This window comes from Bidens hawaiensis, unplaced genomic scaffold (genome assembly GCF_021521415.1).
Source record: "Bidens hawaiensis isolate Kalapana, Puna unplaced genomic scaffold, B.hawaiensis_p1.1 tig00021345_1, whole genome shotgun sequence".
In the NCBI taxonomy this organism is placed as follows: Eukaryota; Viridiplantae; Streptophyta; class Magnoliopsida; order Asterales; family Asteraceae; genus Bidens; species Bidens hawaiensis.
The window spans coordinates 58860-81811 of record NW_027493305.1 but is presented as its reverse complement, the minus strand read 5'-3'; the positions used below and the strand labels follow the sequence as shown (position 1 = coordinate 81811).

The following is a 22952-nucleotide window of genomic DNA, read 5'->3' as shown; positions in this document are numbered from 1 at the left end:
CAAGACAATTTCAACAACACCCAGATGGAAATTGTATGAAAAACAAGTGCTTTTGAACAAAAGAAAGAAAGAAATGTACCCCTTTAATGGGTTTTTTTAGGGTTTCAAGAAATTGTTGTGAGCATTGGCATTTTGAGAAGCGAATTGCAAAACCCTTGTTTTTGATTTGTGAAAGGAAACCCAAATTGGGTTGAATTGAATTCTAGGGTTTGAAATTGAAATGGAAAGAAAGTGAGTTGGGGGGTGTGAGAGTGGAGATGGGGCTCCTTGACTTTGACTGTGGATCTTGTCAAGTTTCCCAAAGAGTTGTTTGGATTAGGTTTTTTGGTCAACTAGTACTAGGAATCCTAACTACATATCATTATCACTATTGTATTGATATTATATTTCTCTAATTAATTAGCCTCTCTCTAATACAAAAGTTAGTTGATTTTTAATGTTAATTTAGTAATGCTAAATTTGAAACAATATGATGATAGGAATATTATGAAACAATATAACTTTTTTAAACGTCAATATCGAAGCAAGTCGGCTGGTTTGAGATTCAAAAGGTCATGATTTCAACGACCTGCTCTATTGATATTTATATGTGTCTTTTTATTTCCGAATGAGAGTTTGTGTTTATGTTTTATAATCTCGAATGTATATGATTTAATATTTTTTTTTGCCACTCATTCCATCGTTTGTTTATTTATTACTATGATCCTATATTCGTAATATATTTGTCTGGTGTAGATAAGTCGCTATAATTTTTTTTTGTCTTATTCTAATATAGTATATGTCCTTTTACTTGTATATTGTTACATTATCAAACGTGTTTTATAGAGAAGGTGGCATTTACTTTATGGTGCTCAAGTTTTAATGTGTGGTTTTTCATTTAAAGATAGAAAAATGAATATTTAACATTGAATATTTGACTGCAACTGTGAATAGGAGCTGCTATTTCTTCACCAACAAATCTAATATCACACTACTTATATGGTACAAACTAGAAACATGCTTAACAGTTTTTTAATTTAGATTGAAACGTCGTTTGGTCTTGTTGGCGGCCTTGATGTAAGCCCTATAATCAAACGGTTATCCCATGAAACTAGAATGGGCGCGTGATTATTAAAATTTGTTAGAGTTGATTTTGACAGGTATGACGCCAGCCCTTGTGTTGAAACAACAGCGATAAGTTCACATCAAAAGGTTGTCACAACTCAACAACTGTTTAGGCATTCCTCATACAACAATTTGAAATTACTTACAACAAGAAAACGTTCATACATCCATTAAATGTAAAACATTGCGATCTATACGTGAAACCAACAAACGTGAGATTCAAGTTAGCACATTTTGAGAAAATACTAATGGTTTAATCCGTAAAGTTATGGATTTAATTGTTTATACGATTAGTGGATACCGTTACCGTAGATCATATAGATTAAGAACCGCTTGATCCACTAAGGTAGGTGTAGTCGTTATGGTGAGCATAACATGAGAATAAGTACCATCATCTCCCAGTATACCAAACCATGTGCAAATTGTGTGACATACCCCTTGACCCTTGAGCACATTCGATTGTTCCCGTATGAAGACGTCAAACAACATGTCAGTGCGTTTTTCCACGTTGCACGTGGCAGGAGTAATGATACATAGGAGGAAAAACAGGTCTAGGAGAGTCATCAAACCCACCTCGTGCCTTTCATATATGGAGTGGCGATGACCCTGTGTAAATAGCATGGCTTAGTCCAATAGCTGGACTGACCGTCCAAGTGACCTGAAGTAGCTTGGTTATTGGTTTTTTTTTGTTTTGTGTGTAACTACAAGCCTTATCTAACATATTTGTTCACCCCGTTTTGCTCTAAACACTCTCATACACACATACATAATATATCTCTCTAATTCTTTTATATTTACACATCAAATTGAAGAAGAGATCAAAATAAAGAAGCAAAAATGTCACACCCTCAAAATCCACTAACGGAGTTTTACCGTCAGAGGGTGTGAACTAACAGGATCGGAATCATCAGTTATAATCAAACCATAAAATAAAGTTTAAAAACCATGAAAACGTTTACGAGTAAATAAATGCGGAAGCGTAAAAACCTTTAATCAAAAGTTGCGTCACGCAGGACGACTTAAAACCAATGATAACCGTTAAAAATAAGTTTTGCATAATTAGAATGTGTCAAGCAATGCATGTTCCTAAACCGCGCGCCCGCCTCGGCTACCTGAGAATAACATACTAAAAGTGTCAACACAAGGTTGGTGAGTTCACAAGTTATATAAAAATAAATCGTTTAGCGTTTGCGTTCAGCGTTTTGCGTTACAGCGTTTTGCGTTTTGCGTTACCAAATAGTGTTATGTCAATTATATATCTATAGGTAGCTAGCCTATAAAGCAAGTATTTACTAAGTGTTCGACACCGAAGCTGACTCGTTTATTAAGTGCCTTGTCACCAGGTCCTCCAGACCATGGTACGTGTTAGCCAAAATTACACCCGCTCGACCTCCAGTCGAGTTTAGCGTTGGGTGGGGTTTGTCAAACCCAGTAGTACTACTCAACAGTGACTCGCTATTCTAAATATTAACCGGTTCGATGTGTAGGACTTCAAATGTTTCGTTTGCCACTTAGCCTTTACAAGTGATATATAATTTATAACAAAATCTTAAATGCGTTGTGGAGTATGTTATCTCCCCCAAGTGAAAAGCGTTTGAAAACAGTTTAAAGAGGGGAAAGTGAAACTCACTGTTTGCGAAGAATTTCCCAAATTAAATCACCAAGATGCGCGTCACAGAAAAACTCTCTCTAGCGTTCTAAAACAACAAAGAGATTTTTCTAAGTGTCGGAATATTATCGAGTCTTTAGACCCGGCACATAATACCTATGCACATAACATGTTTCGTGTTTCGTTTGTGAATCGTGTGTGACTTTAACAAGTGTATTTGTGACACATTACATGTGTAAGCAATCATATACGTGTCATGTATTCATAAAGTACATCACTAGCAATTTTTCCCTGTAAGGGCATTTTGGTCAAATCATGACAATTAACTAGCCATCATTCCTCATAAGGGCATTTTGGTCAAATTATGACAATCAATTAGCAGTTATTCCCCGCAAGGGCATTTTAGTCAAAACACGACAATTATCTTGCAATCATTCCCCTCAAGGGCAATTTGGTCAAAACACGATAATAAATTAGCAAGTATCATATTTCATGCATTTTCACAAAACTCATCAGCTAGTTTCACCGAGACAGAAATTCTACTTAAAAGATTGTACTATTCCACCGATCATAGCATCTCAATTAATTTACCAAAAATCATCACAGAAGCATATATGTCTTAGGTTTCCAGAACATATTTTATTATATTTTTATTCCACATAGTTTTCTCACAATCATCAAATCATTACAGCAAACTCATAACAGTCAAATTCATGTGCAACAGAATGTTATTTGCAATTCCCGTTAAACGAAAAATCCAATAAATGCAAGACCACTTGGGTTAGGTTCCTAACTCAATGAGTCAACTTCCAGAAGTGGAACCAACCCAATTGGTCTCGTAGTTCATGAGATATAACATTTACAAAACAACCTAACAGCAGGTCTAACAGCTCAGCTTTGCACAACGTTTTTGTAAAATCATAAAAGTTAACTTCTACTTGTCCAAAAATTACAAGTTTATATTCCTTAGAAACTAGACTCAACCTAGTTTACTGTAGTATTAATAATCTCAACCAATTTTCATGGTTACACTTCGTTACAGTCACTTAAACATCAAATACACATTCTGTCCAGAAACTGTTTGCATCCAAACTCAATATATTAACAACCTATGAACTATCATGCATTCATATAACACTCTAGACTCCATAAACACCATCCATGCACATCAATTACATATTACAAATTTGATTAGGGTTTGTGTTTGAACTCAAATAAAAGACACAACAATCAACATGTTACAATATCAATTCTACTTATCAAATCATTACTCAATCAACAACAATCATATTGATTACATGTATATATGAAATCGGCAGCTTAGGGTTTACAATTAACCCAACAAACATCAAATCAAGTAATAAGAATGTATAGGATAATCAATTATACCTTCCTAGCACCTAGTTCTTCAATCAAGGGCTTGATTTGGTGGTTGTATGTGTGTGTGAAGGTGACGGCAGCCAAGAGGGATGGAGGGGTTGGCTGATCGGTTTTGGGAGAAAGAAAAATAAGAGTTAGGGTTTATTATAACATAGTATTTATAGAATACTATGTTACACTTTAGCCCCTCCACTTTTAAGTATTACTTTTCCTAGCTTAAACTAACTTGTTTACATCTTGAGTTAACGTTTATAACCATGTTATCACACAACACATAAGTCTAACACATAATTATCACATAATTACTGTTTTGACGTTTTTCGTTTATTCATCAATCGTTTGCGTCAACTCGTTTGCGTTTCGGTGCAATTCCCGAAAGACTACACATGTAGTAAGTGTTAAGCGTCATTTAAACCCTAGTTTAAATGTAATGAAGTGTGCGTTATAGATTCAATGATCTTAAGTTTGAATTGACGAAGTTGAGTTAACGGAGTTAACCTGAAATTGACGATTGTCACAAAAAAATAGAAGAGCTATCTTACAACTAAGCATCTTATTCATTCTTGAGGAGTTTTACCATATTTGTTTAGTTGTTTGGTGACTTGTGAGAGGGGTAATCACTAACTTCTGAGATTAGTGAAATGAAGTAGGTGATCACTATCTTAGATTAGTGACATGTTTGTTCAAGGTGATCACTATCTTTGAACTAGTGAAACGTTTTGGTGTATTGTGATCTCTTCCATTCTACATAAACGTTAGTGGAGCAACTCCCAATTAATGAACCGGGGAAAGAACGTAGAGTGAATAAGTGAGATACTTACCCATGCTATACCTCTAATTTTAGCTATCAATGACCTTTCAAGTGTACGAATACAGAATGTTTTTATGGGCCGAACACTTGGGCCAGATCCAAGATCAAGGCTCGTAAATCGTAATGCCTTACCGGGCTTTTTGTACATTTCTAGAAAATTATAGGAATGACTGGATGAGGTTGGTCATAAAACTACATAAGTTACTACCAAGTATAATATGTTTCCTTACTTATTATTACTTTTATTGTTGCTGTAACACACTGATTTATTCACTCATTATAAGCTCTATCCTCAGTGATAGATCCAAAATCTCTTATCAGCAGAGGCAAAAAACAGGTAAGATAAAAAACCGGTCAGGTTAAATAAATTATATTGAATCATAGCAATAACTTAAACTCCCAAGTTTATTACATATCTATAATTGTTAAAAGTTCAAACAACCAAGATTATGACGCGACTAATAACAAGTAACTAAAGCACAATAACAAATATTTTAATTGCGTTTAAGTACCAGAATGTCTAATGATATAATCTCATAAATTATGTGTCATTTTTAAGACAACACAAATTACATTCCTGTAACTCTTCAGCCTTGTTATCTTGTATCCGTTATTTTATGGCCTAGTTGAAATCTATTGATTCATGGGTTTTTTAAACTTTGGTGTTGTTCGATGAGCTTGATTTACCTCTCACGTAATGGATCTAATACGATTTAATGTGAGCCTAATTAAGGGATTCCAGATCTAAACTATTACACTATTATAACATGTAAAGTATAAACTTAAACCAACATAATAAAGATTGCATAAATTTTGGACTATTAAACTCTTTACAAAACCATTATCTTAAAATAAATTATTCATAAGCACAAAATGAGCCACCAAAAGGCTTATGTAACAGTAACTTTGCCAACCATACCAGCACCCTGGTGTGGTGCACAATAGAAACTGTAAGTCCCCTTTTCGGTTAATGTCACCGAGTACTCCTCGCCACCCGCATTCAAATAATCCTCTTCACCCATCGAAATCTTGGCGGCATCAACACCACTTGGAATCTCATCTTCATCAAAGATGATATTGTGTGGGAAGCCAGCGTTGTTCTTGAACACAATCTTCTCGCCAGCTGGGACGCTGAAGGTGGATGGCTCAAACACCAGTCCACCGTCATCGCTTCCCAGCTTGATCTCCAACGCCAGCGCGTTGCTTGCAAGCAACGCGCTGGCTGAAGCAGCGATTGTTGCAATCGCTGCTTCTTTCAGTGAAAGCTTCAGTGAAGCTTTCACTGAAAGTTTAGGGCCAGCAGCAGCCGCAACCTTGACAGTTGTGGTTGTGGTGTTGGCCCTTGGGGTGGCCTTGAGACCAGTGAATGTGGGGACTGAAACAGCTGATGGTACAACACTTGCCATTTGGTTAAGAAGTTTGTGGTTTTGGTGGTGTGAAGAAGAGGTGTGTGTGATTATAAAGTGAGTTGGTTGGTTTTTTGGTTCAGTTTGTGTGGTATGGGAGGAACCAGTTATCTTATTTTGGATTCATGATATCTGTCCAAGTGGACAATGCTATCTATCCACTTATCTGATGTGGAGGTGTTTGATTGGAGGATGTTACTAACTGATATCCTATATATATGAAGGAAATTAATCATAGTCTAAATTACTGAATTTTTAAAAATAAACTAAGAAAAAACTTAAATGTTATAAAATAACCGGTTTACCTTTTTTTCTAAAACAATTTTCAAAAATATATAAGCTATGAACTCAAAATTATTTTTTTAACAAACTGTCATTGTATGTGCTCTATTTTTCCTGTTGTTGCTTTCATTTTTTATTATTATTTTTTTTTGGTAAAGTGTTCTTCGCCTCGATTTTTTGTTTTTCAAATGAGAATATTTTTTCAGTTGAAACTGAAAACCGAAAAGAATTTCAAATTTAGCAAAACCAAGTCATAACCAAATTCTAACACGGTTTCATTTAAAAAAACACGAATTTTAACAAGATGATTGTTCAGCGGTTCAGATTTCAGTTTCCTCAAATCAGCTACTTTTATTACGTAATAGGTTTTTTACCAGATTGTAATAAAGGAAAATCTATTGCCCAATAGATGTAATTTGGGTTTCTCAGTTTTAACCAAACTAAGCATACTTGTAAACAAAATCGAGCAAGCACAAGCAGAGCCTATTTGTGTTCGTTCATTTAACATTAACCAAAGAAACAAACAAACACGAACACCAAATGAAAAAATTATCTTGTTCGTGTTCATTCATTAAGACGATGAATGTTATCATGTTTGTTTATGTCTGTTCGTCAATATTTTAAACGAACTGTTCACGAGCATACACCAACAAACATAAACGTACACCAGTTAAATTTAAACACAAATATCCAAATTAAAGACATAACTTGGTTCGTTTACAAGCGTAATTCAATGCACATTGATATATTAAACGAAGGGTTCTTTACTATACCTAACTAATCACCTAATTCCGTTTCGATTTAAAACCAAACCGAATATGTAATTCAATTCGTGTTTCAGTTAAAATCGATTATTGAGCTCCCTAGTGCCCTCACCACTTTGATTGCTATGCTACAAAACATTACAAAACCCATATTTACCACAATAGTTCACACCATTAACAAGTTATAAATTTATAATCAATGTTGCCAAAACCTGACCCGATCAAGAGCGAATGGCCAACCCGATTCGATTAGCTTGGTGTGGGCCGTCACAGGGTGAACCAAGCGGCTTCTCGTGCACCCGGTTGAACCCGCAAACCGTTCTGGACCTCCTAAGACATCAACTCTCGTCGACTTCATCTTCTTCTACTTCATCATTGTTTATTATTAAGGCAAATATCAGAATGATATTTACGAGCTACAAAGATCATGGTGTTGTACTTGTTATGTAGTACTGGTGATGTAGTACAAGTGTCGCAGTACTAAACTACTAGTTTTGATATTTGCTTTTTTATTTTGTTTTCTTTTAATTTTTGTTTTTTCTACGTAGCATCTTTAGTTGTGTTTATACTTTATACTTTATTATTAATAAATCCACCATGTATATAAGTTATGGTTAATTATCCACCTTACCATATACATTATAGTTAATTATATGTATCCTAATTCATAATAAATAATTATGATGCAGACATTTATTTTATATATATATTACATAAAAACTATGTAAATAAATGAGCTAATGCAAACTCGCAAGACTAGTCAAGCTCGATAACTTCATATTGCTTAAATATAAGCTCAGGTTCATTTAAGTTAATCACTTAAGCTCAATTCAAGGTTTAACTAGCCAATCCAGATCTAGTTTACATTCCTAGTCTAAAAGAATGACAGAGTCACAAACATATTTATCCCATCAAATGATCAAAGAAATTATTTACAAGTACAATAAACATAGATTATAGGTACAATTAGAAGAATATACATATAAATATCTACATAATAATATAAACCTCACAGAAGTGGAAAATTTTCATCATCCATGTCAAGATACTTGAATCCAAGATTGGCATTTGGGCCCTGATAATTAAAGGATTGATTCACATAGCATTTCATTTCATGAAACAGATTCAAATTATCCACAAGCTTGTGAAACACATTACATCCACAACACTGCAATCAAGCACACACATCATCAGCATTTGCGCAATCTTATTACTAAAACGACAAACAAGACGTCACATCAACGATATATGAAAAAACACAAGTACCTGAACAAAGACGGTGCCATCAGTATATGCATGTGGATTAATAGCGCGTGTTGTTCTTTGACCACACACATTACAAGTGAACGCAACACGCATACGACGTCTTGGAGATTTGGTGAAGAGGGACCATGGGAAGGTGGTGATCTTGTGTGTACTGGATTCCTGCTCACCGCCTGCAGGCACTGGCGGCCCTTCCATGCCCGAACCTGTTGTCCAGCCCCTAACATTTGCTGCGCTAAGAACTAATCCCATTGCATCATCCTACAAAAAAAGAACACCTACGTTAAAAAACAGGCCGTGTTAAGATTGACCTGTTTAATTAAACGAACCACGTTAGGGTCAGCTTGTTTAACCCGTTTAGTTTAACAGATCAACCCACTAACCCCTTTACCTCGTTTTTTAACAGCTCACCAATCCAATTAACACATTTACAACTTGATTATTAATTGTCAACCCGTTTGACACGTTTAGATAAATAGGCTAAACAGATTGTATTGGCATGTTCAACTAGTTTAGTTAAACGGGCCAAACCATTAACCCGTTTAACCCTTTTGTTATAACCCACCAACTTAATTAACATGTGTACAATTTGATTATTGCCCGCCAATCTGTTTGACACATTTGGTTAATTGGGTGTGTTTGAGTTAGAGTAGTAAAAAAATGAGTTGCGTTCGCGTAGAATAAGTCCACCTACACGATTGGCACCCCTACTTTGAATGTGCATTTTGAAAGTGGTTACATAATATTGAATAAAGGAATTTTGTTACCCTGAAATGTAACTTCCACCTTTTTGTCATTTCATGCAATAAATTATTTTTATTCTGTTTTCTCATTGGCTCATTGTATGCAACATACCAAAATATTTACCATGATAAATCGATCATTAAAAACGGCCACGCCACCGTTATATCTTATATTAAGGCTGTTTAAAAGAATGGTAAAGAAACTAAGTGTGTTACATAGCACACACAATGTTAAAAAACAATTTTTCTTGCATACAATTGACGAAAATGTAAAGGTTGCATACAGCTCGTGGCTCATCGAGCCACCTCGTTTAATTTTTAAATTTTTAGTAAAAAGTAGTATAATTTTTCATAAACAGAATTCAATACAAACAAAATGAGCGATCAAAAAGCTTAGCTTGATGTAAAACTGATTGTTATTTATGATATAGTTTTTAAAGATTACAATCTGAGCTTAATTTAAACGAGTCAAATGAGCAACTCGAGCTAGGCTCGTTTACAACTTAGCCGATTTCGAGCTAGCTCGACCCACTGAAAACACCATAGCTTCAGTAACAAACAAACAATTAATCAATGAAAACAATATATTGAAAAGATGACCTTCGAGAAGCTTTGATTGGCGGAAACCGGAACAATACCGGCATCGTTAGCGGCCGATCGGACGTTGTCATCATCTGCTGCTGCAATCACAAATGAACAAATCAATATCCATGAAAAACACGATACACAAAAAGTTAACAATTGCTGCTTACTCTTGGAGGATATGGTGAATCGGTAACGCCTTTTGAGTGTTTGATGGTTTGATTTTGGAGAGAAGATTGACAGCGATGATGGAGAAGACACAATTGAAGTTAGGGTTTCCATAATTACTGTAATTAATTAGTAATGATTCACGGATGAAATTGTAGATGTTGAATTATTGATCGGAGAATTTGGGGGAAAAATAGAGTGGTTAGAGCATTCTCATCCAACCCGTCATGTGAGGGGTGTTTTTATAATTTAGAGAGTGATTCAGACTGTTGTGAGTGAAAAGTTTTTATATTTTAGAAAAAGTAATGATTTTTCTGTATATTTGAAAACCTACTGTTCACCCCCTATAGTTTTTTAATATATTTTGAAAGTGGTTGTGAGTGAAAGAAAGAGAAAATATAATGATAAAAGGTATAAAAAGTATTATTTAATTGAAATAGAGAGAGAAAATATAGTGAGTTTTAGTGTAATTTTTGATTTAGGGATAGAGGGTGGAATGAGAATGCTCTAAGAGATTCTCTGTAAATATGTGAGCGAAGTTTGTAAATTATAGGGTGGGATGATGAGTGGTTGTGAGTGTAAATTATAGGGTGGAGAGAGAAATGTAGTGATTTTTTGTAAATTTGGGGAAACATTGTTTTCCCTATTTATTTTTTAATATTTGTTGGATTGGTTGTGAGTAGAGGAGAGAGAAAGCTGTAATGATAAATGTATAAAAAATACTATTTAATTAAGCATGAGAGAGAACTGTAGTGTTTTTTAGTGTAATTATAGGGATAGAGATGAGGAACGGATTGAGAATGCTCTTAGGGTTCAACCAATATTATATTATATTATTTGAAACTATCTTTGATTCCAAAGTTTTTTAAATTTATTATCAGCACTCGGGAATTATTTCTACGACAACGTTGGTAAAAATTCTGATAAGGCGTTAATTATTCTTTGATTAATTGCTAGTCTTTAGGCTACTTGTTATATGCCTTCACGCCCAAGAGCCAAATATGCCATATCATCATTTTTAACGCCGCCAACCCATGCAACCAATATTAAATCTGGTGCCAAAGTGGCAATATGGATGAAAGCGTCAAGGCCTTAACGGATGAAATTGGTTGAGATTTATGGCCCCAAGGTATATACAAGCACATAAAGTTTGACTTTGGCAACGGCTAATTGTTTAAAAACAAATCAACTAATTAATCTTTTAAACCCTCCACATATATATATATATATGCATACTGCCACACATTTTAACCAACACACACATTTTTATTCCCTTCCTTTCTTATTTTTATTTATACATCTTTGTATTTTCAAATATTTTTACTTTCATCATGGACCCAAACAATGAGAAGTGGACACCGGCGGAGGAGCTTGCATTGACGCGTGCTTGGATTGACTCGTCGGAAAATTCCATCAAGGGTAATTATTAATATTTGTTTTACAAGTGCTAGTTTATTCTATTCTTTTACTAATGTTACTTCTATTTTTTAACAGGTGATGGTCAAAGTAATAATGTATTTTGGGCGGATGTTCGGGCCAAGTTTTTCCAAGCAATGGGTTGTGGTGATTACCGCAATCCCGACACCATTTCTGGAAAATGGACGGCAATGCGCACCAAACTCACATATTTCAACAACATTTACAACCGGCTTGCAAACAATCAAAATAGAAAAGGCGGTACAAATGATTTCGATGTGATGAAAGAGGCCCACAAACAATATAGAGCCGAAAAATCACTTTCGTTTACGATGATTGAACCTTGGGAGGCATTGAAAGAATCCGCTAGTGCCATATATCGACAAAACTAAGCGCTTTTAAATTTTTATTTATTAATTTGCATTATTGTAGTTTTCTTATTCGAAACTTGGATTGTATTTTTTTTAATTAATATTTATGTTATATCTTTGTTGCTTTTTAACAAAAAGAAGAAAAAATCAAGAAATATAAAAACAATAATTAGGAAATAAATGTGTGCTAGTTAAACCATAACACACCGATTAAAGGATTGGCTAGTTAAAATATGTTGTCTACGTGGCAGTGATGTTGCACTGATATGACGTTTTAACTAGCTAAGTTTGTTAAACCATAACAAATAGCCTTATGTTATTGATTATTTTTGGCTAATCGGTCAATGGTCAAATTCGGCCATTATCAGGTTTAATCGGCTTTTTCTGATGAGGTTCCCGCTAAAATCAACGATTTCCGGCAAAAATATGTTTGCGTATGTATAAAACTGAAAATTACATATAAAAATGTGTGTGTATATAAATAGGTTAGTTTATGTATTTATGCTTGATTTTATTGAACAACAAATGTTGTCTTAAATTCTTCAAACTTTGCATTTACAAGAATGACAAACACTCCTACCACCTCACTTTTAGAACGACAAACACTATATGATAGAACCCTTAAGCGGGTGAGACTCCAAGAAAGCTAGAAGAAGATAAGATAGAACTTTGTTGCAATTTTTCTCTTAATTCCAATTGAAATGCAAGTACAATTTATAGAATTTAAAAAGATAGAATTACAAATTTTGTCATTTAATAAAAAGCCAAATTACGGTTCGTATCCTTTTTTTAGTTTCCTTGCACGCGGTGTCCTTTAATCATTTTTTTCCTACACATTATGTCCTTTACGCTAACTGGGTTAGAAACACTCAGTTAAATACCCTCACGTGAGGCGCATGTGAGGGTATTTGGTCTTTTCAACGAAGTGGTTCAAATATATTTAATAATTAATATTTATAAAATAAACTCTCTCTCTCTCTCCAACCCATCTCCATCTTCATCTCCATTCCACCTCCAAACTCTTTCTTCTTCCACCACTCTCCCGACCACCATCACCACCGCCACCACCTACAACATGTGTCACCATCACCATCTCCAAACTCTTTCTTCATATCCATTCCACCTCCAACATGTGTCACCATCTCTTTGACCACCAATAGATCCGACCACCGCTTATCCCGACCACCCAGATCCGACCACTCTCCCGGCTTAGAACCCACAAACCCAGATCCGACGAACGGCTATGAACCCACAAACCCGGGTCGGGTGTACACGTACCCGTTTCGGGTTTTATTTTAGAACCCACAAACCCAGATCTGACGATGTTAAGCTTATCGCTTCCCGGAGTTGACTCGTCGGAATCGTCATCAGTTGGACAATCTATTTCCGGCGACGGAGTTTTTGTCGGTGGTGCAGGAGATGATTAGGATGGAGGTGAGGAATTATGTTGTCGGCGGTAACGACGGTGTTAGGGCGGCGGCGATGTGTGTGTGTTTGTTTGTGAAATTGTTGTCTGGGAGATTTGATGTGAAGAAGAGAAGGGTGAAGAGAGGTGTGTGTGTGTGTGTTTGTGAATTTATAGTTATTATTATTAATATGAGTATATAAAATTTTTTTGAAAAGACCAATATGCCCTCACATGCGTCTCACGTGAGGGTATTTAACTGTGTTTTTTTAACCTAGTTAGCGTAAAGGACATAATGTGTAGGAAAAAAATGTTTAAAGGACATAATGTGTAGGAGAAAAATGTTTAAAGGACACCGCATGCAAGGAAACTAAAAAAAGGACACGAACCGTAATTTGACTATTATTAAAGAACAAAATTTGTAATTATGTCATTTAAAAATGCAAACTAACCTAGAAATAAGGGAAACATGGAGGAACAATAACTGAAAGTGGGAATATGAAAACATGCAAATAAAACAAATGACATGCAACACTAATAACTAATTCATCCTAAGTAAATGGAAACGTGGTTCAAGTTAGTTCACTCGTATCACCATACCACTAGACCAAAAGGTTAAGATGTCACACCCTCACTTAGGGCCTAGGCGTGTGACCAATAGTTGGTACCTGTTTTATAAATAGATCAGAGTTGCGGGTTTTATTTTAGCGGAAGTCTTTAAATAAAATATTATTATATTGAAAACTTATTAAACTCTCGGGTTAAAATACCCGTTCAATGTTTCAAATATGTTTCTTTAGAAAACATAACTCTTTGTAATATTTTAAAATAAAATATCTGAGCCACCAGATAGCATCTAATGACTATAACTCTAATCTTCTATTCCTTCTTGCTTGTATGTTCTAACCTTTCTTGTTTCCCTGTAACATGGGTGGAAAAATACGTCAGCACAAAGCTGGTGAATAACGCTGACTCTAAAATCTCTTTTCAATACCTTTGTGAAACCAACAATAATACCTTTGTGACTACTCATTAGGCACCCAACTAAATTGGGATCAAATTACCCTAAGTACCATGTACAATTAATTATATACACAATATCATTTCTCTGAACAGTCCCGTAGACCTTCAGAGGCATGTTGATGATATGCATGGCCTCGGGGAAATGCCGAGTCACCATGTATGTTTGGATCCAGACATATGTATACTCTTAATCAGAGTGTCGGTTTCTTATTATTGTACACAAAGTTTTTAAGGATTCGTAAATCCTATGCAAACATTCAGACTCATTATAAAAGGTTTGGGGCGTATTCACCTTTTCTGTTTATAATCAGTTTCTGATACTGATTCCTGTTTTCTGTTATCTTCTTCTTGTTTTGTTACCTCGGACCTATAGTACGAGAATAACATTTGTATAAATAACTAGATCATCGACCTTTAGTCTATTTTGGTATAACTTCAACCTTGATAAAATCATTTGTTTATTTAAAACATTTTGACCTTTAGTCCTCTTCTTTATTTTATCAATCATATGCTACGTTTCTTCTTCAGGAAGAAACGTCTATACTGAGTTTCTTCTTCAGGAAGAAATGTTTTTTAACTATACTCTTTGAATATTATATTTCATAATATTAAAGAAATACTCTTTTAACTATAACCTTTGCTTAAGAAAAGTTATTTCATTCTTAATCATAATCAAGGTTCAGCTATACCTCCGACTATGGTCTAAGCCATTTATAATAATAAAATAATAACTTAGGCAGAACCCCTACCTCGCACGGGTATTCGGAGTTAGATTTCCTAAGTTTATACGGGCAACATTTCTACTCTATGCACGTTTATCGAGGCGTTCTTGATCAACCCTTCTTGGCACGCAAATCGAGACTATGTTCAGATGTCGTCGGGTCGTGCACGTACTTCGAGGCAGAAGTCAACTTATTTGGGTGGCACTTACTTCGAAGAAAACACCGGGTATTTGGTACAGACTACGAGGTGATATTTTCGGGTCGGTGGCACGCAAAACGATGTAGAGAAAGAGTGATTTCTAAAGAGAGAGTGGCTGTGGGTGTGTGTGAAATGAGCCGATCCCCTCCTATTTATAGCCAATTTTGGATCCCATCACGGTACGCGATGGGTCCTACTTCTCCCGCCGTCGCGTACCGCGACGGCTCCTTTCCTGAGGTCACGCCACATGTCACCACGTGGTCTGACACGTCTGCCACGTGTCGCCACGTGGTCTGACACGTTCTGCCACACGTCATGCCCTGTCTCCACGTGTCACCTGGTTGTGACACGTGTGTGATGCGTCATCACGGCCTATCTCGGTACGCGATGGGTGTCTCCTTGGACTCATCGCGTAGCGCGATGGGTCCCTGTTTATTATTTTTCATTTTCAGTCCTTCATCTTTTGTAGCTTGACACTTCTGGTCTAAAGTGCGCCATCAAAGCGCCACATTGCGCCCAATGTCATTCGCCTTCGCCATCGCCGTCGCCATCGTCCTAGTCCTCGTCCTCGCCCGAGCCCGTGCGCGTCGGGTGCTACGCACCCTCCGCTAGGACCACTTGGTGCATGATATTCATAAAAGAATATTACTATGGAAAATCTCTTCCTTATAAAGAGCTTCTATTTATTTACCACTTTTCATATGGAATTGATTTCATCTTCCTTATTTACACCTTAGTGGAATGCTTCCACTTTCTTATATCTTCCAATGTGGGATGTAATTTCTTTCATGTAAGTAGACTTAACTTAGGAAATATTTTTATTTCATTATTTTTCTTATATTTCTTTATTTATTATTTTCTCATAACTTGTCTTGTTATTATTTTTGATCCCTCAACTTTCCTAAGTTGTTAAATTTGGATCGAAATTTTGGGGATGTTACATAAGAGTATGTATTTATGTTTAATAAGTGGTTTGATTAAAGATAACACAAAGTATACAATAAGTTAAAGGGTTCATTGTTGACAAACTTGCTAGCTTAGAATGAGTGCAAATAAGCCGACACCACCCAACATAATTGTCTAGGCTACACTTGGTCGGAATGACCACCATCACCACCACCGCCGCCTAAATCATCATTATGGTTTGCTAGTTGGCTCTAACATGACTACCTGGCTCCAACATGACCACCACCATTAATTGTTACTACCACCACTACCAGTCACCGCAACTACTAGTCACCACCCACACCACCCATCACAATCAAAACCGCCATCGCTTGCGACAACATATGCGATTGTGTATTAGCTACTGGCACACCCATTATTGCCTCCGATATAGTCACCTAAATTTGTAACATTTTCCGCGTCCTCCACTTAATCACCAGTCTTCATGTAAAATATACACAGATAAACTCAGCTTACTGTGATACATGTTGTTTTAAAACTAATCATATCCAATTTTCATTAGAGCAAGTTTTGATCCAAACCGATTGATACTTCTCTAAAACAACATGTTTAACTTAAACATGTTAGATCCTTTATCTGACATGACTATTTTGCCAGAGTTTTAACCCTTATTCATTATTCAAAATTGTATAAGGATGGGGAATGTTCATTTGTATTTTAATATTATTAACATAAGAACGTAGAAAATAATACCAATTTATAAAAAAAATGAGAACGTAAGAAACAATATCTACTACAAAACCAATATACATAAACAATGACTTGTAATAACAAAAAAAAACCTAAAAATTACAAAAAAAAAATAAAATCAAGAACAAAATAATAACAACAAATACTTATAACAACAAAAGAAAAAAATCTAATAATAACAACAAAATAAAATCAGAAAATACTTATAACGTCTTATAATCGAAAATTAGCAAACACAAACAAAAATAATAGCAGACACCTATAAAAAAATCTAATAATAACAACAAATTGGTTATCACTGTTTTCATGTCAAAAATAAAATGTATTTGATCTGTTTCGTATAAGGATAAACTAATTCTTAAAAATTTATGATGTGAAATTCTTTTAACTACATGATATGGGATTGGGTTTAATTGTAAACCGTCCATGTTTGTTGCAATTTGGATGGTTATTTGATAAAAGTCTAGTCCTATAAATACTTTGTATCATGTGAAAAAACAAAAACCATATAATAATAAATATATAGAGGGAGGCTTTGTTTCCCTAACGAACCACTCCGTTCTCTCTCTCTCTCCTCCGTCAACCGTCGCAACGGTTTGACGGCGACGTCGTTGCATTCTCCACCGTACACATTTCCTTAACTTCCTTCAGATATCGATCGGTAACTAATATTAATTGTTATTAAATCGTTTTTTTATATGTTTTGCATGCATGCATTGTCTATAGGTTTGAATGTTTTTAACCTTTGTTATTATTGTTTTTAAACCGTTTATTATTGTACCTACAAAAATGTGATATTAATTATTATATGTGTTTGGGAGGATTATACATACGTATTTATTGATCAATTGTTGTTGTTGTTGACAGGGCAAGATGCTGGGATATACGCTCAACCGTCTGCTTATGTATGGTTTCATTGTATAGGGTTACAAATTAGACACAATCTATAGATCACAAAATATAACATAATGCTGAGTAATATCACACAATGTCGAGGAAAAAAGACATAACGACAAAAATAAACAAAGAACACAATCTGAACAAAAATTCTAAAATCTACAAGCTAGCTAGAAATCGAAAAGTGAAAACATAAAATCTAATATCATCGAGTTCGGCGAGATGGTTTCAAACTTTCAATGCCGCTAGTTTTAGTTCAGTCAGGTCCATTTGATACTCTTCCTAGTTTAAAAAGACTACGTAATTGAACCCAACCCTTCATGTATATATGCTTTTCTAACACATTATTATGATGTTTTTTTAGTTATAAGTCTCATCTTTAAGTATATTCCATTAAAATAATTGGCTCCTTTTATGTCCTTCTTTAGTAATTTTTCTTTTTATTATGGTTTCAATTATGTTTCATCATTAAAAAAAAGCCTTTGAATCAGTTTGAATAAACGTTTATAAAAACTTGGTTACTATGTAACAATTTTTTTAAAAAATAATATCATTAAATTTTGTTATTTTAGTTAACAATTGAATGAGAATACTTAATCATGCATTACTAAATACTAAGTGATAATATTTATCCTTGTATTTAACTTATACATGTTACTTGATGTGTATAGACTACTGCTTGCATATGCTTATCCTGCTTATGCATGCTTCAAATCTATAGAGAAAAATAAACCAGATGTGGAACAACTTCGCTTTTGGTGCCAATACTGGTATAAATTTATAACTATAGGTTTCAACTTAAAGGCAACGCATTTCTTAACGCTTATACTCGTCATGTTTTCAGGTTAATAATTGCTGTAATGACCGTTTGGGATCCCTTTGGTGATGCTATCATTGGATGGTAACTACATAACATACGATGACTAAAAGTCTACTAATTAATATAAGGGTGTCAATCGTGTCAGTTGACTGATAGAATTGTTGGACTCAAACATGACAGATTATTTTTATTCGTGTAAAAAATAATCCTAACACATTTAAGATTACTTTGTAGGCTCCCAATGTATAGCGAAACAAAGCTGATAATATGTGTATACTTGTGGTACCCCAAGACACAAGTAAGATTTCTCCTTATCATTAATAAAATTTATCAGATGAAAAATGGATGTTTTTGTTCACATTATGTTTATTTTGGTGGAATTATTGCAGGGAACAAAGTATATTTACGAGTCGTTTTTGAAACCATTCATCTCAAAGCATGAACCGGAGATTGATCGTACCCTGTCCGAATTCAAAACGAGGGCTGGGGATTCTGCATCTCTTTACTTCCAAAGAGTTTTATCGTATGCTCAAACAAGGTCTTTTGATCTTCTACAACTTGTTATGGCACAATCTATACAAAGACCTCCCCCTCAGGTATATATATCATTCCTCTTTGATAACCGAGTCTTGAATCTTGATTACCTTTATATATATATGTATAAAAGTTATGAAATGAAATAATATGCAGGGACAACAGGCCCAAACGGACAGCAAGGCATCGGCTGCAAGTGCAACTTCTACTGCAACAGACGCAAACGGTGCCAGGTTGAGGAAATAAACCGGTGCCACCTGAATCTATCTGATGTGTATATTATAATATTAATGCACAGGTCATCTTTTTCCACATGTTAATTAGTCTTCAAGTTGTGATTATTTAGGCATTGTGACTGAGATTGATGTAACCTTTTTTTTTCACTGTGTATATTTATTCTTTATAAATTTACTCTATTACACTACCTTGTTAGTATTAATATTTAACACAACACTTTATAAGCTTATATATTTAGCACAACAAACTAATAAAATTAGTAACAAAAAACTATCAACATTCATACGTATCTGATACAATGTTCAAAAACAAAGCCTCGTCCTTATTCATATGACCAGAAAGAATCGACAAACATTCATACACCAAATCAGCTTTCGGGATCGACTTATCTTCCACAAAAAAAGCTTCAATCTTTTTATCAATTTCAATCCAAGAACACCCGGGATTCTTTCTCAATCCCATTTCTTTCATCTTCAATCTCACTTTTCTTGCTTTATCCCATTTCTTAATCGAAGCATACATATTAGCCAACACAATATACGTTGATGAATCATCAGGATTCTTGTCAACTAACAAACCCCCAATTTTCTCACCTAATTCCAAATTCCCGTGTAAATAACAAGCAGAAAACAATGTGCTCAAAAGCTCGACATTGTCTCTAATACTTGCCGTTCTTTGTAGAATGCCATAAGCTTCATGTAACCTTCCTGCACGACTGAGTAAATCCACTAGACACGAGTAGTCTGCCATGTTCGGCTTTATCCCATAATCACTAACCATTTGGTTAAAATAAAAACACCCTTCATTAACCAATCCAGCATGGCTGCAAGTCGAAATAACCGCTAAAAACACGATTCTATCCGGTTTTATACCCAAATTCTTCATTTGTTGAAAGAGTTCAAGTGCTTTGAAACCTTGCCCGTGTGCCCCGTATGCTGTAATCATAGTAGTCCAAGAAATCAAATCTCTTTCCGGCATTTTATCAAACACTTGACGTGCTTCATCTACTGCACCACATTTGGTGTACATGTCTAAAAGTGCTCCCATAACAATCTCATTTGACTCAAACTTGCGAACAACAACAGATTTGTGAATCTCTTTACCGCATTCTAACGCTCCAAGCTGTGAACATGCCGATAAAGCACTGGTAATCGTGATGGAATCGGGTTCTACACGGGCTGCAATCATGTTATTATAAACTTCCAGAGCTTCAAGATACAAGCCCACTGACACATATCCGGAAATCATCGAATTCCACTCTACAACATGTGTTTTAACCATTGTGTTGAACACATATTCGGCTGATGAAGTTGCTCCACATTTAAAGTACATGTCTAGTAACGAGGTGTGAATAAAGGCGTCGGATTTTATATTGTTTTTTATAATGTAACCGTGGATGAATTTTCCGTGTTTCAAGTTTGCTGATTTAGAACACGCCATAAGCAAACTACTTAAAGTTGTGGAATTAGGTTTTGTTTGTTCCATGTTCATTCTTGATAACATATGTATGCAAGATTCGCTATCGCGTTTTACACCATATCCTGCAATCATCGAGTTCCACGAAACCAAATTCTTGAACGGAATTTGATCAAAAACCCGCACGGCCATTTCCAAACAGCCACATTTCCCATACATGTCAACCAAAGCCGCTTGAACAAACCGATCCGATACAAACCCGTTTCTAACCGCTTCATCATGTATCCGTTTCCCTCTTTCGAGATTCATAACCTTAGCACAAGCCGAGATAGCCGTAGTGAACGACACAGAATCAGGATCAAACCCGTGATCCTTCATCTGCCCAAACAAGCTTAACGCCTTCTCATACTGCCCATCTTGATGATAACACGATATCACCGTGTTCCAACACGCCACATCTCTCTCAGGCATTTCATCAAACATCTGGAGTGCAACCCGAACCTGACCGCATTTCGCATACATACCAAGCAAAGAGCTTGTGACAACAACATCCGACACAAACCCATGTTTAACCAAATGGGTATGAACCACTCTACCGAATTTAGCTAACCCTAGTCCACCACAAGCTTTTAAAACACTTGGGTAAGTATAACTATCGGGTTTCAAGAAACCGAAATGCAGCAGGTTTTGGAAGAGTTGCAGGGCTTCATTGAACATGAAACTTTTGGTGTAATTGGAAATTAAACAGTTCCATAGAGTAATGTCGGATGGGTTATGAATGGATTGGAAAATTAAGGTTGCAGGTTGGATTAATTGGCAAGAAAATAAGAGAGTGATGAGGCTTTTGCATATTGTAATGTTGGTTTGTAGGCCGGAAGTGATAACCTTTTGTTGGATGAGGTGGGCGTGTTTGATGGATTTTGATTCAGTGGCGAGTTTTATTAGAGGAATTAGCTTTGCTGGATCCATTCAAATCTTGATTAGCTTCGACTCATAGAAAACAGAACACAGAGCCCTGTGATTGGATCATGTGAGTGTGATACCTTTTGGCCAAGCTTTTATCTTAAGGCAAATTAATAATAATTCAACTATTCCTCATTTCATTGCCCCCTAATAGTCATTATATTATATTTCACCGTCGTCGTCAAGAGCAATATGACTTTAAACATTCAAAAGTGATCATTACTCGATTGTGAGAGGTGATCAATCACTATCTATCTTCTTATAGATACGTTTTAATAGTGATATCTACCGACTCACAGAAGAGATTTTAGTGAAGATAAACTCTCGGTTGAAGATCGAGTAATGGACAAAGGATGTATTCGTTAACATCCATCAAAAATTATTCAAAACCACTTATTAATCATTATAGGATCTTACATAATGTTGAAGTTTAAGAAGTATCATAAAAACTACATAGTAGCGTGTAAGGTATGGTTTGGATATTACTTAAAGCGTGGCACATACATACATTTGGCTACACAATGTCAAAAACACATCGTGCTATGAGACCCGATAGTCGGGACAAAACAAACCTAACTATTCGAAGTTGCATAATACAAACATGGGAAATCTAAGGGACAAGTGGCGACAAGCCACATAAAAGAATGATATACTATGGCTTAAGAGGAGATCCTACAACATGACTGCTGGCCTGACAAAAGTTGTGCCACGTACATTCTTCGTTAGCGATAGACTTGCCAATGTGTTACTTGATTATAGTTCAAATAAGTGCTTTGTATCCATTACAATTTATCACATATACGTTTAAAGAAGTTAGGTAAACCTTTCCTAACAGAGACAACAAATAACGGGCAAACAAGAATAGCAAGGCTATTCAAGTTAAAAAAAGTAGAACATACGCTGCATTATTGCATTTTTCATTTCCTTGACATCAATAATCCAGTTTAAGTTTTTAAAACTGACTTTTAGTTCAAGGCACAAACCAAATCGTTCAATTGCATTCTAAAATCGTACGAAAAACTAATGTTTTTATGGGTTTAATAAACACCCTTACTTTTTTTTCCAGAACAGCCAACGAATCGTCCAAATGAGCCACTAACGAAATTCACCATATCGGGATACACCCGCATTTCGATCCGAGGAAAACCCTCACCTAAGACTGATACCCTTAAATACTCGCC

General features: G+C 35.4%; 3 protein-coding genes and 2 pseudogenes across 5 annotated transcripts; 2 read left to right on the top strand and 3 right to left on the bottom strand.

The window, feature by feature from the left end:
• Positions 1 to 5686: 5686 nt before the first annotated feature.
• LOC143563246 (plastocyanin pseudogene) lies at positions 5687 to 6407 on the bottom strand (annotated as a pseudogene).
• A 1851-nt stretch (positions 6408 to 8258) lies between these two features.
• Positions 8259 to 10312, bottom strand: LOC143563215 (uncharacterized). 3 transcript variants are annotated; one of them, XM_077050807.1, is made up of 4 exons: positions 10115 to 10312; positions 9963 to 10042; positions 8623 to 8880; positions 8259 to 8524 (listed from the first exon to the last, which is right to left on the bottom strand). In XM_077050807.1, exons 1-4 carry the CDS (start codon positions 10224 to 10226, stop codon positions 8366 to 8368), a joined length of 609 nt encoding a protein of 202 aa, XP_076906922.1. In that variant the 5' UTR covers positions 10227 to 10312; the 3' UTR covers positions 8259 to 8365. The 3 variants fall into 3 exon arrangements, with proteins under 3 accessions (XP_076906922.1, XP_076906923.1, XP_076906924.1); XM_077050808.1 differs by having other exon boundaries at positions 9963 to 10039; XM_077050809.1 differs by having other exon boundaries at positions 9963 to 10036.
• A 1131-nt stretch (positions 10313 to 11443) lies between these two features.
• On the top strand, positions 11444 to 11920 carry LOC143563236 (glutathione S-transferase T3-like). The gene is made up of 2 exons (XM_077050830.1): positions 11444 to 11531; positions 11607 to 11920. The coding sequence occupies exons 1-2, from the start codon at positions 11444 to 11446 to the stop codon at positions 11918 to 11920; spliced, it is 402 nt and encodes a 133-aa protein (XP_076906945.1).
• A 5857-nt stretch (positions 11921 to 17777) lies between these two features.
• On the top strand, positions 17778 to 19600 carry LOC143563214 (HVA22-like protein i). The gene is made up of 6 exons (XM_077050806.1): positions 17778 to 17809; positions 18473 to 18571; positions 18646 to 18702; positions 18856 to 18919; positions 19011 to 19217; positions 19312 to 19600. The coding sequence occupies exons 1-6, from the start codon at positions 17778 to 17780 to the stop codon at positions 19399 to 19401; spliced, it is 549 nt and encodes a 182-aa protein (XP_076906921.1). The 3' UTR covers positions 19402 to 19600.
• An 8-nt stretch (positions 19601 to 19608) lies between these two features.
• Positions 19609 to 21785, bottom strand: LOC143563213 (pentatricopeptide repeat-containing protein At5g27110 pseudogene; annotated as a pseudogene).
• Positions 21786 to 22952: the final 1167 nt, after the last annotated feature.